The following is a 14067-nucleotide window of genomic DNA, read 5'->3' as shown; positions in this document are numbered from 1 at the left end:
TCGCGCCCTCCGTAGAATGCCCCGGCGAGTTAGCCACTCGGCTTATTACGTTGTTCGAAACGTCGTTCGACGCGCGGACAGGGAAATACGAAACGGTTGTTACGCGCCGAACGTCCAACGAAACGAAGACAGACAAGAACGCTTGTATCGCCCGCGGCGATCGTCGTGCGACCGTTTCGAGCATTGTGAACGAACGCGAACTCGGATGACCGACATAGATATCTGGCCAGGATCGCGCGGAGGTATTTCTTAACGGCTGAAAACACTCGTGTCGACGGCGACGATACGCGCCGCGATCCGCGACTTCACCTTCCGCGTGTTTGGTACGGATCGTTCCCTCGCCGGGTCACGTTTCGCTCGAACGAGCGGTGACGATCTATTCGCTTCGCGTAGCGACTTTGCTGCGCCGTAAGAGGAACAGATTCGTGAGAACGGAACGACGAGAAACCAACGGTCGATCGAAAATTCCGTTTCGTTTTACGGACTGGGAGGTTCTTCCGTTGGAGAAGTTCGTTCGAGGGTTCGGGCACGCGGAAGAATTTCGATTTTCTAACCCGCGACGAAACGATTCGGTGGGAAAAGGAACGTCGCGCGTGTCGCGGGACGAAGAGGAACGGAGCTGAAAACACGGCGACGACGACGGTGCGTTTGCAACGGAAACAGTTACGGCCTTGACTCGTTAATTAAATTCAGCATACATATTCATTCATTCGCTCGGAGGAAGTCCATACAGGTAGCGTCATCGTTGTGCCACGCGTTGGCTGGTTAGTTCCGTTCGGCGAACGACCGACAGAGAGAAAACGCGTGTCGTGCGTCATCGGTCGCGGACACGTTTTCGCGAGGCGTCTTGCGATCGTTACGATCGTTTTCCGACCAACGGAGAAGGTCCGCGCCTTATAGGACGGTTTCGTGCCGTTTGTCTAAAAACGGAGGACAATCCTATGTACGCGGATGCCACCCATTTATGGACGGAAAAACAGTTACGCGTCGGTTGTTTCCCTTCTTATCGGGTCAAGAGTGTCCGCGTATTCCGAGAACAAAATCTAAAACTATCGATCGGTAGCCTGGGGGGACATTTTTAAGCGAGCACCTGTTGCCGCGCGCCGAGACGACAGATTTATACGCGCGGAATTCTCTTCGACGCGACGCCGCGAAGCGTTCGTTGAACGTTTCGTACTCGCACCGGGTACGCCAAAATGTACGAGGGGGTCCGAAGAGGGGCGATTTCTCGCGGGAGTTGCATCGATCGAAGCGAACGTTCGTTCTCGGCTTCGCTCGACCGAAGCTCTCGTTTCACGCGAGACGATTTTATCGCGCGTCTCCGACGAATTCTTTGAAACGTTTCGCGCGCGTTTGGCACCCAAAATTCTCACGACTCCTTCCACCGAAATAGAACGCGGATTCGACGGATCGTGTTCGAACGAGGTCGCTGTTGACCGATGTCAAATGCGTTTCGAAAACGGGAACAGCGATAGACGATACGCGCGCCGCGTGCGTAATTACGAGACCGCGTACACGCCCCCCAGAAACGCCAGATAAGCCTTTAATCGTGCGAGTTATTTAAAGCCTTGGCTACGTTCGAAATTCGAGGCTATCCTCGTCTTCCGTGGTACAGACGAGCGCCTCTCGTGACGCCGACGGTAGCCACCTCGGTACGCGCGACTTGCATTATGTTAATCGCGGCCTCGGCCGAAGTGTACCACTCGGATGCCTTGAACGTATCCTAATAACCCTAATTATACTTCCGATGTTTACCGATGTCGCGCGTGCGCGCCGTTGCGCTGCGGATGCAACGGTTATTTTTAGATACGATATTAGCGGTGAAACATCGAAGCTGTTTCCGACAGGTAAGGTTTTGCACCGTGGACGACGACGCGTTAACCGAGTCGACTCCGCTCTCGCGTATCCCGACGCGAAAGAAAGTGCCGGCGATGATGTTCCGTGGTCGAAAGAAACGTGGAACAATTGCGGGATAATTACGAAGGACGGCCACGTGGCTCAATTTCACCGTTTGTCACCAGCGCGATAAGTAAGGGCAACAAACCGAACGAACGAATTAACCTCTATTGTCTCCGCGTAGAAACCGCGGCATCCATTGCCGCTTCTATCTCGGGGAACGGACCCGTTGCCCGTGGTAAAATTGCATAACGCGCAATTGCGCCGGGTAACACCGAGCCGTAACAAGCATTTAAATCGTTTGCTTTATTCCGGGCGTCTCTTCTCACGGATCGTCCGTTTCGCTCTGGACGATGCGAAACGGTCGAGTGGTCGTTCGATGACCTCTACCTTGCTCGTTGAATTCTCAGCACCTAATTACGCGGTAATCGTCCGCGGAAAACGATCGATACGCATCCCGTGCGAAACGCGTCTCGTTGCTTCTGCGAAAAAGGAAGGATTCCGTCGATATTGCTCGAATTGTCTCGCGTGTGGGTGCCTGCCACCTGTTTTACGTACAGTGCCTTCTCCGAAGCTTTCGTTTCGAAACGCGAACGGATCGAGTTCGGTTAAAGTCGTCGGGCTCCGAATCGGTGGTTATTTTAGAAGAATTAAGGACCGCCGATGTTCGACGACGCTTTTCCAGTCCGCGCGTGAACCGACTCGCGCATCACCCGTGACGAAAGAACGCAGCGCGACGACTGCACTCGGCGAGGAACCGTTGCGCCGTTTGCTGCAGTCCTCGCGGTTGCATAATCGCGACCGCCTCGGCTCCCGCAGTCATTATTTCGATCGGAATTCGATCGGTTCTCGGCCCCCGGGAAAAGTCGATTAGCGGCGAGCACGAGACGCTTACTCGCGGACAACGGGCACCCGGTTTAAATAGAACGCAACAGGTACAAGCCTGTCGATTTGCATACCGTTCGCCTTCGGCGGCGTATTGTGGCCGTTCCCGTGCGAGGAAGTAAACGCTCGCTCGGGTATCTCAACCTTTGCACGCTTTTTAAGCGGTAGTCGACCGTCGTGAAAATCGCCACGATCCGCTTCGTTCGTTTTACGCCCAGTCTCGCTCCTTTCTCGCGAAAGGGGACGGTCGAGTCCCGCTCGGAGGGAATCGATCGACCGTTCTCGAAGAAAAATTACATCGATTTTTGCCTCCTTTGAAACTTTGCCGCCTTAAAATCGGCGTGGAAAGTTACGAGACTTGAAATCGGACTTGTACACTGCGATGTCGCGCGTCGAACTTTCTTTTCTTTTGGACTCTTGAGAGATATCGTTTCGAACAGACGAATCCGTTTATCGAAGGGGAGGACAGTTCCCCTCGCGTTATTGATAAGCGAGAATCGAATATCGAAGGAGAATCGATGAGATTCCTCCAGGTTGCGACGCGTTTCGGACACCCGGTACAAAGGCACGGAGGAGAGTCTGAATTTAATTGCGTCGGGCCTCCGAGAGCGAGTTTCAGTTACCGCCCGATAAAATCGTGGACGAGGGCGGTCCTCGTTAACAAAACCCACGGGGAGGCAACCGGGGCCTCCCTCGCCTCCCTCGCGAGCGAGCCGAGTTGGAGCGTTTCGGCGTGTCTCGCGTCGCTTTGATTTCACGGCGTTAGTCCCGAGATTCGCCGGGAGAAGAAGCGGCGACGCGCTTAATCGGCCGAGAAATCAAAGGGGCTCGGGTACGAGTCCGGGGCTTCCTTCGGGCTCGGCCGGTTCCTGCAGTTTTCGCGTGTTCCTCTTTGTACGTTGCTCGAGGGTGCCTCGACAATGCTCGAGCTCGTCAAACACAGGGGGAGAGAGAAGAAGAAGCTAAGAACCGCGAAGGGTTGTACGTCGATGTTCGTGCGTGCCGCGCAGGCACGGATGCACCGTCTCCTTCCGGATCTATTCGCGTGGTCGAGTGCCCGACAATTCTCGAGATCGCGTTCGTTCTGGTTTCAACGAACGAACGGCTTTCTCTACGCCGTTATCGCCTCGCGAACAAACAGCGTCGCTTTGACACCATGAGGCCGCCGACTGTCGATGCTTTCCACGTTTCGAGAACCGCAGAGTGCTTGGTACAAGTTGGTCGTAGAGAAAAAACGAAGACGTTAAATATCTCGCGTCGAATGCACTCGCTGTACAAACTCATCGATCGATCGCGACGCAAAGTCGTGAGTCGATTTTGGAAATGTCTTCTCTCGTATAAGCACCGAGCACTTGGCGTTATAATTACCGCCAGACTTTGTACCGTGCTGCTTACCGAGGTTTCGCGGTACAATTTAAAAAATTCTCGCACACGGAGCGACGAATCCACCCCTGAACGCACCCTCGACGCTCGTCCTTGTTGACAGAGCCGGTACGGCGCGTCCTTCGTGGCCCTCTCTTTCTTCGCCCTCTCAATGGCCCACATTTCTGCGCACAATTGCGAACCACGGTGGGGCGACCAGGTTCCCCGAAACCCCTTGGTTTTTCGCGCAGGAACTCGTGGAAAAAAGGGGTCGGTAGGGTTCCCTTTAACGACGCGACACGGCGCGGCGGTCGCGGTATTGTCGCCGTCGGTGATCGTTTTGTTCCCATTATTATATCATAATATTGTATCGCGACTTCCGTCGATCGTTTGTTCGGTGAAAAAAGGGGTGTTGCGTGTGGCCACGTGCGCGGCGTGCTGGTTTTGTCCCCTTGTTACGCGTTTAGCTCGAGCGGTGCGCGCTATGAGCAGCGCTCGCGAGCGCTCGGTGCGTTCCTCCGTCGGCGTTTACACAGGCCGCACGTGCCCCCTCGTGCTTCTCAATATTTACGCGTATATTAGACGAACGAGATAATCCCGTCGCTGAAGGAGGTCTAGTATTTTAAAAGAAAACACGCCGCGCGTGCGCGTGCGCGTGCTCGCGATAAAACGATCTACAACGACGGTTCGCGTGTCGTCGCAAGGGTTAGGGGTGGAACCGCGGAAACCGGGTCGTCGAGTCGGCGTTCGGTTCGGCGACACACCGCGCGTTCCACGGTGCACAGGGTCGATACGAATTGCTCGGTCAGCTGTTGACACTGTTCTTCGTGCTCAGGATCAACGGTCGTATGCAGAGAGGCTCGGCTTGATATGCAACGAGCGACGATAATGAGCCTTGTACGAGCGTGCTCGGTCCCGTGTATGCGCATACGTGCGGCGTACATATGCAATTTGATGCAACGATCGTTTCGTCCTGCGCCGCGGGTTCTTCGATGCGCGGTACACGCCGTAGGAATCGTAAACTCGGCCCAGTTTCGTCGTTGCGCTTTCCGGGGAACTTCCGCCGCTCGTTCCCGCAAAAATTAACGATCGAGAATCGTTACGAACCGAGCGTCGTCGGTTTCGAGCGATCGGGAGTTCTACTCGACCCGCGAACACGGAGTCGCGAGCACGGTCGATCGAGTCAGCGTCGAGGACGCGCGTATTTATCGCGAGTTTGATTCGATTCTCCGATAAACGGAAAGTCGACGGCGCAAATGGTAGAGTTTCCTCGACGTTGCTTCGAGCGAGGAAGGAATTAAAGGCGATCGAGGGAGCGGTAAAATCCCGCTCCCGCGAGACACCGGCTTTGATGTTTCGCTCGTTTTTGATGTTTCATCGAATCGGTAGCGAGGGGGACGCGTCTGGTGCGCGTCCACGGATTTTTCAGTAGAAGGATTCCCCGTGGCGGCGCTCTTTCGTTTCACCCTCGGATGCCGACGATAAATTTTCGACTAAGAAGCGGCCTTAATGACCGAGGCTTCGTCGGAGCGCGCCAATTTAGCCGGGCCCCGGTTCTCCCGACGCGCCGATTCGACGCCGAGGGTAACGTTCGATCGATTCGATCGAAACAGCGTTCCCCGAGGCGGACACAGGTGCCGCGTGCAATATCAATGCGATCCCCGCCTAATTATTCAAATTGCCGCTCGCTTTATAGAATTCTTAATCAGCCTCGTTCAACCACCACGCTTTTCCTTAATCGTGTCTCGCTCCGTGATATCGAAATTGCTCGAGGTAAAAATAGAACTTGCGTCGAACGATCGCCGCTCTCCGCGTCTCCACTCTTAAACGCAGTTTACGCGTTTGCAAATATTTCTTGCGCAAAAAGGCGATCGATCGAGCAACATTGTTTATTTTTCGAACGTTCCGATGGTTGGATATCTAGGCACCGGTACGCCGTAATTTTCGCCGCGGGTTTTCGAAACGCTGAGCGCGGACGGAATCGCGTTTCGATGGAATTTCCACGAACACCGTAGCCGCGCGTCGAAATCCACGGAATTCTCCAGCTATACGTTCGGTCTGGATATACACGCGGCAGGAGTATTTTCTCGCGACTCCAGACGCGATCTCACCGAAATAGATTCACTCGAGCGCATCGTGAGAGCACCAGGAAACCCAGGGCAGTTTCTGTTCCGTCATCGTCGGCTTCCTTCGCGATTACACGGACTCTCGAACGTTACCGTAACGGTACGAAAACACGTTCACCCTGGCTGTTCTCGCGGGCAGTCGATGTCACTTTTTAGAATAGCAGCTTCGGGGTCGGTATAAATAGCATCTCGGTGCAAATATCGCGGCCGTTGGCTTCGGGACTCGCGAGAAAACCAGACGCGAATCCGCCGTACGCGTTCCAGCTTTCGCGAAACCGAAACGTTCGTGGACGAAACCGGTGCCCCGAACCGTTTCGCGTCGGGTTCAATTTATCCGGACACGAAATCGTAAAGACGCGACCGCGCGAAAAAGAAAACGAGTCGACCGTTTTCGCACGGAGCGCGTTTCCGGTCGCGGTCTCGAACTCCGCGATAAAAGAACACGGAAGAGGTATCGTTTTGCTCGTTAGTGTGTCACCGTGCCAGTCGTAGCGGTACACCGTGCTCTCATCGACTCCTCGTTGTTATGCAAAGAACATTTTCTTGTCGACGAATCGGCACGGGTTGTTCGTTGCGGTTACGACGCTTTTACCGACAACTTGGATATTTTCGTTCCTCGAGGTAACGAGCGATAATTCCGAGAAAAGGAATTATCTCGTAAAAGCAAGTAAACTTTACCTCGCAGCTATCGCGCGGAGCAAGTCGCTCGATCTTTACGTCTACCTCTCGGTTGCACTTTCCGCGGTCGAACTTCCTGCAAGGAGGAGCTAGTTGCCGCCGTTAAATGTCATCCTCGCAAATGCGAGCGTAACCTACGTTAAAAGGCAATCTCGCGCCGTTCCCCGGTTGACCGTTCAAAATATCGCGGTTATACGCAAGGATCCTGGAATAGGCGAAACCGTTTTTTTTTTTTTATGGAAATTCGTTCCGCGTAAAAAAAACCGGTCGAGGAATATTCGAAAATCGTGGAAGCCGCGCGTGGAAGGCGTCGAAGGTCTCCGAGTTCTCGATAGGAGAGCTTCGAGGCGAGTCTGAAATTTCGCGAAATATTTATAGCGCGCAGCTGCGCGCTCGCGCACGCTCTCCTGTCGCGGGAGCGGCCTCCTCGCTCTCTCCGCGCGAACTCGACGCTTCTGCGTCGAGCGTTCCGTGGAAACTCGCCCGGTTACCGATGGCAACGTAACGGTGCGTGAAATCATCGTGGCACGGCGAGGGTCACCGTTGGGAAAAAATTATTCCCATTAACGGGGCACGGTCGCGCGTCGTCCTTTGAATCGGTCGCGCGCTTCGCGTTACGTCGCGTAGAAAGGGCTGGTAACCGATAACGAGAAAGAATCTCTGCTCGAGAGCGCCGCGTATCGACGTGTACGACGAAACTTTCTCCGTTGGATCCAACCGCGAGCCTCTTCCGAAAGGCTCGAGGAATCTCGAGAAGACGCTGCGTTGAAATCTTCCTCCGAAATTAACCACGAGTCACGAGGATAGGGCTCGGTTCGTTGCGCACCCCCGCGTTAGAAATATCCCCCTTCTTCTGTCAGCCGCCATGTGTTCGGAGGTAATGGACGACGGTTTAAACGAGGCTAGACGACACGGATTTTTCGGCAGTGGAGGGGCCGGGAGTCGTTAAATCGAGCGGACACGAACCGGAACAGCTGTGAAAATTTGTTTTCCAACGACGGGTCCGCGATCGCGTACCCACGTGCGTCTTTCCTCGGACCTGTGCAAACGGACCGGTTTTCCCCGGTTTCGAGTGGACGAGGGACGAGAAACCCTCGAGCGAGCCGACACCCTTGTCGACGACGTCTTCGCTACGAGGGGTTGTCTCTCGCCGTATACTCGGAAGAGAGTGGGCCGCTCGTGCGAAAGAATGGACACAAAAGGAACGGGGGTGCGAACTTCGAGGCGCGTGCACGAAAGTTCGGCGTGCACGCTCGCACGTACGCGGAAAGCGGAGACCTTGGGCGGAGGAGAACCGGACGAGTCGACGCGGGGCTGGGTAGGAATTTTCGTGGCCGATTCGTTCGCGCGCGACCGAAAATCGAACGAAAAGAAAAGAACGACCGGCTCGGGACCAGCCCGCTCGACGAGAAAGAGGAAGAAGAGGGCGTGCTCGAATCGTCGCGGGCTTTTCTCCCGTGCAGAAACAAACGTTCGAGGAAGTCTTTTCAAGCGCGAACCACCCGGGAAAGACGACAGGGACCAGACCCTTTTGTATCGCACCCCTCGGGGGATGCCGATTTTATCTGCCGCAACAGTTACCGGGAACGAGGGACCCGCGCGTAATTAGTGTATCGCGACGAGCACCTTGACTCGCGGCATTTACAAGGGGTCTTCGACGTTGCGGAGTACTATATAACGACGATGGTCGATTTAGAGCGGTATTCGAAGCGTAATAAGGGTCGATGGATGGTGCTCGGAACTCGAATCCCTCGGATTCCTCGCTCGACCGCCTACGAGAAGCCGAGATCTCGGTAGAGGTTCGAGAATCTCGAGGCCGTGAGCTTTCTAATATTCCAAACGTCCGTCGCCCGCGGAGAATGGACAAACGTCGTAAAGTAAGATTCCCGAGGATCTCGAAGCTACGGGAATCCACCGAGTTGGTAAATCCGACGGGCGATCGTAAAAATTCCGTGTAATAAGAACGTAAACAGGACGCGAGGTGGCATCCACGTGGCCGTATGGCTCCGTCGCGCGTAAATCGTGGTACGCGGACCGATCCGTGGGCCAGGAAGCGGTCGTGGATTTCTGACGCACATGTCCCGGATACGCGGGTCCGGTGCACCCGTCGAAAGAAAAACACGCGTTTCTCGCGTCGCGACGTCCTCGTGCGTCGACCGTGTGTCGCGACTACGGCGAGGACGAGGGGCTTAAGGCCTGCGGTCAGAGACTTGGGAAGTCGTACATTCGCGACCGCAAAAGAAATTAAATCCATGGTGTTGTCGCGCGCGGACTGATCCGAGTCTCGTTCGTCCCGAGTGCTCGACGTCGCGAGTCACCGCCAATCGGACAATTTTCGTCGATGCGATTTTACAAGGGTGCGTGAATTCCAATTACGAACGATTTATACACGGACGTTTTTCGACGATCGACGAGTTGGATCGCCGATGACTTTTACGGCTACTTTGACGGATCAATTTCCTGGTAGCCCGTAATAAATGTTCCATACGTCCGAAGGACGATCCCCTCCGAAGCACCTCTCCTCGATGTCAGCGTCGAATTAGGGGTGTTTTCCGTTTCCGGGGGTCGTCGACGGGTCGCGAAACGATCAAAGGGACCGACGATGAAGGCAATAAACACGCGCGTCTCTATTGCCAACGTGGCGTTGTATCTTCATTGATAAATTGACGTCGAGGCCCGCTACCCTTTAAGGAGCATTAAACAATCGAGCCCTTCCGACCGTCGACCAATCGGCCGCGTCCATCTTCGTGACGCCGTGCAATTGCCTCTCATCGACGCCCGGAGATGCGCGCAAGAGCGAAACGAGATGAAATTGTTCCGTATTTTCTGTTCGCAGACATCGCCAGGGATTGGTCCGACCACGCGCTTTGGTGGCCCGAGAGGAACCATTGGCTGATCAGAACGAGAAGCACCCTCGATCAGTACGGCGTGGCAGCGGACGCGCGTCTTCACTTCACGCCGATGCACAAAACGCTGACGGTGCAGCTGCCGGACATGCGTCTCCTCGACTGCAAGGTCGACTTCTCCGTCAAGACGTTCAACGCCGTCATCAACTTGTGCAAAGAATTAGGCGAGTTATCGACCGACGAATGTTTCTCGCGCGTTAACGATTTGTAACAGATTCGTTTCAATCGTTATCGCGAAGATAAACGAATCGCTCGAATCGGGGTGACAAGAAGGGTAGATAAACCTAGGGGAAGCGAACGTTCACGTGCTTCTTTCACCTCGACGAGTCCAAGTTATCCTCGAACCGTGAAGATGTAAAATAAAATCGGCGAAGCGCGACGCTTTGGGAGAGCGACGCGGCCAGCGTCGAGACTACCCTGTCAATTACAAAATTCAACATCGGCGTTGAAAGGTGCGAACGCGCAAATTGGTGAAAATTTAGGGGACGTTAAACGCGTTAGGGCGACGTTTTAAAAGAGGAATTCCTGCACCGTGTCCCACGGTGACGCGACGCGTAACCCGTGACGGTGTTAATTAATCCCGATAACGAAATAAAATTGTAAAATTCTCGGTCACGCGAAGGTCACGGGTCCCTTCGTGTCTGAACTTCACCGGAGCGGCTAACGGGCAGCCTTTTTAATCAAGGAAGTGGTTCGCCAGCGATAACGAAGGCATTGTATCGCATCGCATGGCTTTCCTACTGTGTCGTAACGGTTTTTATTCTAGTCGCGGTTTCTTACATTTTGTTCGCGCGACGGATGACCTCGCCGATAGCCTTCCGCGTGTCATATTCGCAAATAGACGCGTGGCGTAAGCTCTTTCCGTCGATAACGTTTCCACGTAACGAAGAAACGAGAGGTAGCGAAAATATCTCGAGCAAAGTGCGCCTGGAAACGCGGTCCGTAAGGACCGGCTCGAAACGCGAATCGTTTCAACGAACCCGTATTCGAATCCCTCAGGTATCAGACACCCGGAGGAGTTGTCGTTCTGCAAGCCGCTCGAACCGAATCACCTGAAATACAATTTGAAAGACCTCCCGGTGAAGAAGAAGATCGAGAACCAGAAGAACGGGCACGGGAACATACCGGCGGACACGAATACCTTCGTTCCCGCCAGCCAGAGTCCCAGGGGATCGACGGGGAGCCTGGACCAGAGCAGTCCTTTCATGTGCGCGCCGGTCACACCCAACAACAGAAATCATAGCACTCCGATCAGCTCGCCGGTCTCGGTGAGTACGAATTCTCGGGCCCCCGGGTACTTTGGTCGCTCGATAGGGATCGGAAATACCAGAGTACCGGACCTGTTATGGTAATAAATAATCCCCGATCGACCCGATTGCGGTGGCTATGATTTATCGGTCGCGGGCTATCATTACCGCGCGCGGAGTCGTTCGTCTACGGGAAAACTAATTTGCTTCTCGCGAAACGGGCCCGTTTTTCCGGCCTCCGGGAGTACATAGTCATTAGGCGTATTTATTGCTCGCCGGGTGGCAGCTCGCGAACCGGGCTTACCTACTCTTTCGCTTCGGTTCTCCAGCAAACCGGTACGTGGAAGAGGAACAACAACTCGTCCGGTTTCGGTAGCACCGGTTCGTTCAACGCGAACAACAGCACGATGAGCCTGGAGGCGTTGAACGGCGGACTCTCCGAGTCCCTTGCCCAGAATCCGAGTCTGCTCTCCTGCCCGCCGGAGGTACGCGCGAAGCTGATCAGGCCGAAGAATCTCGTCGAACGCGCCAGGATGAACGTTGCCTGGCTCGACTCGTCCCTGTCGATCATGGAGCAGGGTATCTGCGAATTCGACACCCTCAGGCTGAAGTTCAAGTTCTACTCGTTCTACGACCTGAACCCGAAAACCGATGCCGTCAGGATCAACATGATCTACGGGCAGGCCAAATGGCAGCTGCTCGCCGAGGAGATCGACTGCACCGAAGAGGAGATGCTCATGTTCGCCGCTCTACAGGTACGCGAGTTCTCTCGTTCGTTTCCTTTTCCTTTTTCTCTTTGGGATTTGCACGGCGAGGAGCCAGCCGCGCGCGATTGTTTACGCGGCAACGGTTTCACGATCCAAACATCCGGTGCCCGTGGACCGAATCGATCTATATATACATATGTACACCGCGTCCAGAGTCGGTCTCGACGAGAAACGCACGAGAATAGCGTGTACCGCAAGAACGCTCCCGGCATATCGTTTTCAACGTTCGTTCCGGAAGCCTCGACGCGACCTTTGATTTTTCATTCCGGAGTACCCGATCGATCGAAGGTCGTACGCGTATCGATGTCAAGATTGACGCGCCACGGATCCTACGAACGAACATCGACGATCTCGACGATCTCCGACGTTCGAGGGAACATTTTTCCAGCGGAAAATTAAAACAACGAGTATCGAAGTAGGTGCTCGCGAGGCGCAGTTGTACACGGTCGCGATAGGATTGGCCCCGATTAGAAACGACGAAGAAAAGAGAAGTCGGGCTCGTCCAATCGAAGTGGTTGGATTAGAAACCCCCACGCAACCGGCGATTCGCATGCAAATGTCGTCTCCTTGAGCCGATCGAGGTAGAAGGTTCGCGACTCGCGTCGCTTTTCCGATACGCCTACCTCGAGTTTCTCGATCGGCGCTGGACGTAACGATAAAAGGAGCGCTATATCGCGCCGAATGACGTCGACGTCGTTGGTATTCCGTGTTCGCAGGTGCAAGTGAATCTCCAGGCGAGCGTGCCGCAACCGAATTACGACAGCAACGGCGCCTCCTCGCCCGTCGAGGACGACATCGACGCGGCCTTGACGGACCTCCAGGTCACCCTGGAGGGCAGCAACATCGGGAACGGGCCGAGCGACATCACCCAGGTCCCGGAGCTATGCGATTCCCTGCGCTTCCTCAAGCCGAAGCGTTTCACGCTCAAGGCCTTCAAACGATACTGGGTCACCTGCAGGGACCTTCAGCTCAGGCTGTACAAGACTCGGGAGGAGACGAACAGCACCGAGTCGCCTGCCTACGTGATCAACTTGCGTGGATGCGAGGTCACGCCCGACGTCCATCTATCGCAAGGACGCTACGGAATCAGACTGGAGGTACCCAGCGCCGAGGGCATGACCGAGATGTGGATCAGATGCGACAATGTGAGTACAGCACCGCCCGAAACGCGATTACCTGTACGATAGGTGTATCCAGCGATCCGCAAACGTCGTCGAGACGGTGGGAAGGACTCAAGTGGGATTACGAACTTTCGAATTCGTTCTAGGTGAGACACCTACTCGTTGCTGGACGAACGGAACTAATTCCGTACTTTTATCCTCGGTATCTTTCCAGTCATTTTTCCAAAGATCCCGGAACCTATCGAGGGTAAAGGGTAAAGCGTTGGGAACGCGTTCGGTCGTACGCACCCTCGAGTGTTGTATCGCTTTCGATACCACTTGAGCGCGCTTCGAGTGCCTCGTTGTATTCCTTGCACCGAGTACCAGTCGCCGCGGCGTAAAATCGGGAGTCGTGACCGTCGTGATTCGCATCATCGACGGACCGACCTTGATTTCGTTCCCACTCGTAATCGATCGCGTGTGTACGCGTCCGCTCTGTTCGTCGATCGGTCGAACGCGTCAACGTCTTGCTCGTTACAGGAACAACAATACGCTAAATGGATGGCAGCGTGCAGACTAGCCGCGAAAGGTCGCACCCTCGCGGACGCGTCCTACGAGAGCGAGGTGAGCAGCATCACGGCCTTTCTGCAACTGCAGAGGCCCGCGCCAGCACCCGCGATCAGTCCAAGCTCCCTGAACATCGTTCCAGAGGACTACGTTGCCCCCAGATTCGTGAAGAAATTTAAAGGAAAGGTACGTCAAGTGGGAGAATGCTCGATTCGACGCATCGACTCGTTCGCTGATCTCTACCGTTGATTTCGCGCAGTTGGTTCAGAGGATCCTGGAGGCGCACGCCAACGTCAAGGATCTGCCCCTGATCGAAGCCAAGCTGAACTACATAAAAGCCTGGCAATCTCTACCCGAGTACGGTATCTCTCTGTTCGTGGTCAGATTCACCGGCAAGAGCAAGGACGAATTGTTGGGCATCGCCAACAACAGGCTGATGCGAATGGAGCTCCACAGCGGCGATCACTTGAAGACCTGGAGATACAACACCATGAAGGTAAGATTTTCTCGAATCGAATCGATCGGAGGAGTTC

The 14067-nt window shown here is 54.7% G+C and overlaps 1 protein-coding gene across 1 annotated transcript in view; it reads left to right on the top strand.

The window, feature by feature from the left end:
* Positions 1 to 14067, top strand: part of LOC143146336 (unc-112-related protein) — a 39456-nt gene that overhangs the window by 24169 nt on the left and 1220 nt on the right. The window contains exons 2-7 of the mRNA XM_076310546.1: positions 9784 to 10017; positions 10853 to 11121; positions 11430 to 11855; positions 12584 to 13012; positions 13508 to 13720; positions 13794 to 14030. Of these exons, the coding sequence (XP_076166661.1) occupies positions 9784 to 10017; positions 10853 to 11121; positions 11430 to 11855; positions 12584 to 13012; positions 13508 to 13720; positions 13794 to 14030 (1808 nt within the window). The remainder of the gene's footprint in view (positions 1 to 9783; positions 10018 to 10852; positions 11122 to 11429; positions 11856 to 12583; positions 13013 to 13507; positions 13721 to 13793; positions 14031 to 14067) is intronic.

This window comes from Ptiloglossa arizonensis, chromosome 4, assembly GCF_051014685.1.
Source record: "Ptiloglossa arizonensis isolate GNS036 chromosome 4, iyPtiAriz1_principal, whole genome shotgun sequence".
Classification (NCBI taxonomy): Eukaryota; Metazoa; Arthropoda; class Insecta; order Hymenoptera; family Colletidae; genus Ptiloglossa; species Ptiloglossa arizonensis.
This window is presented reverse-complemented; position numbering and strand designations above follow the sequence as displayed.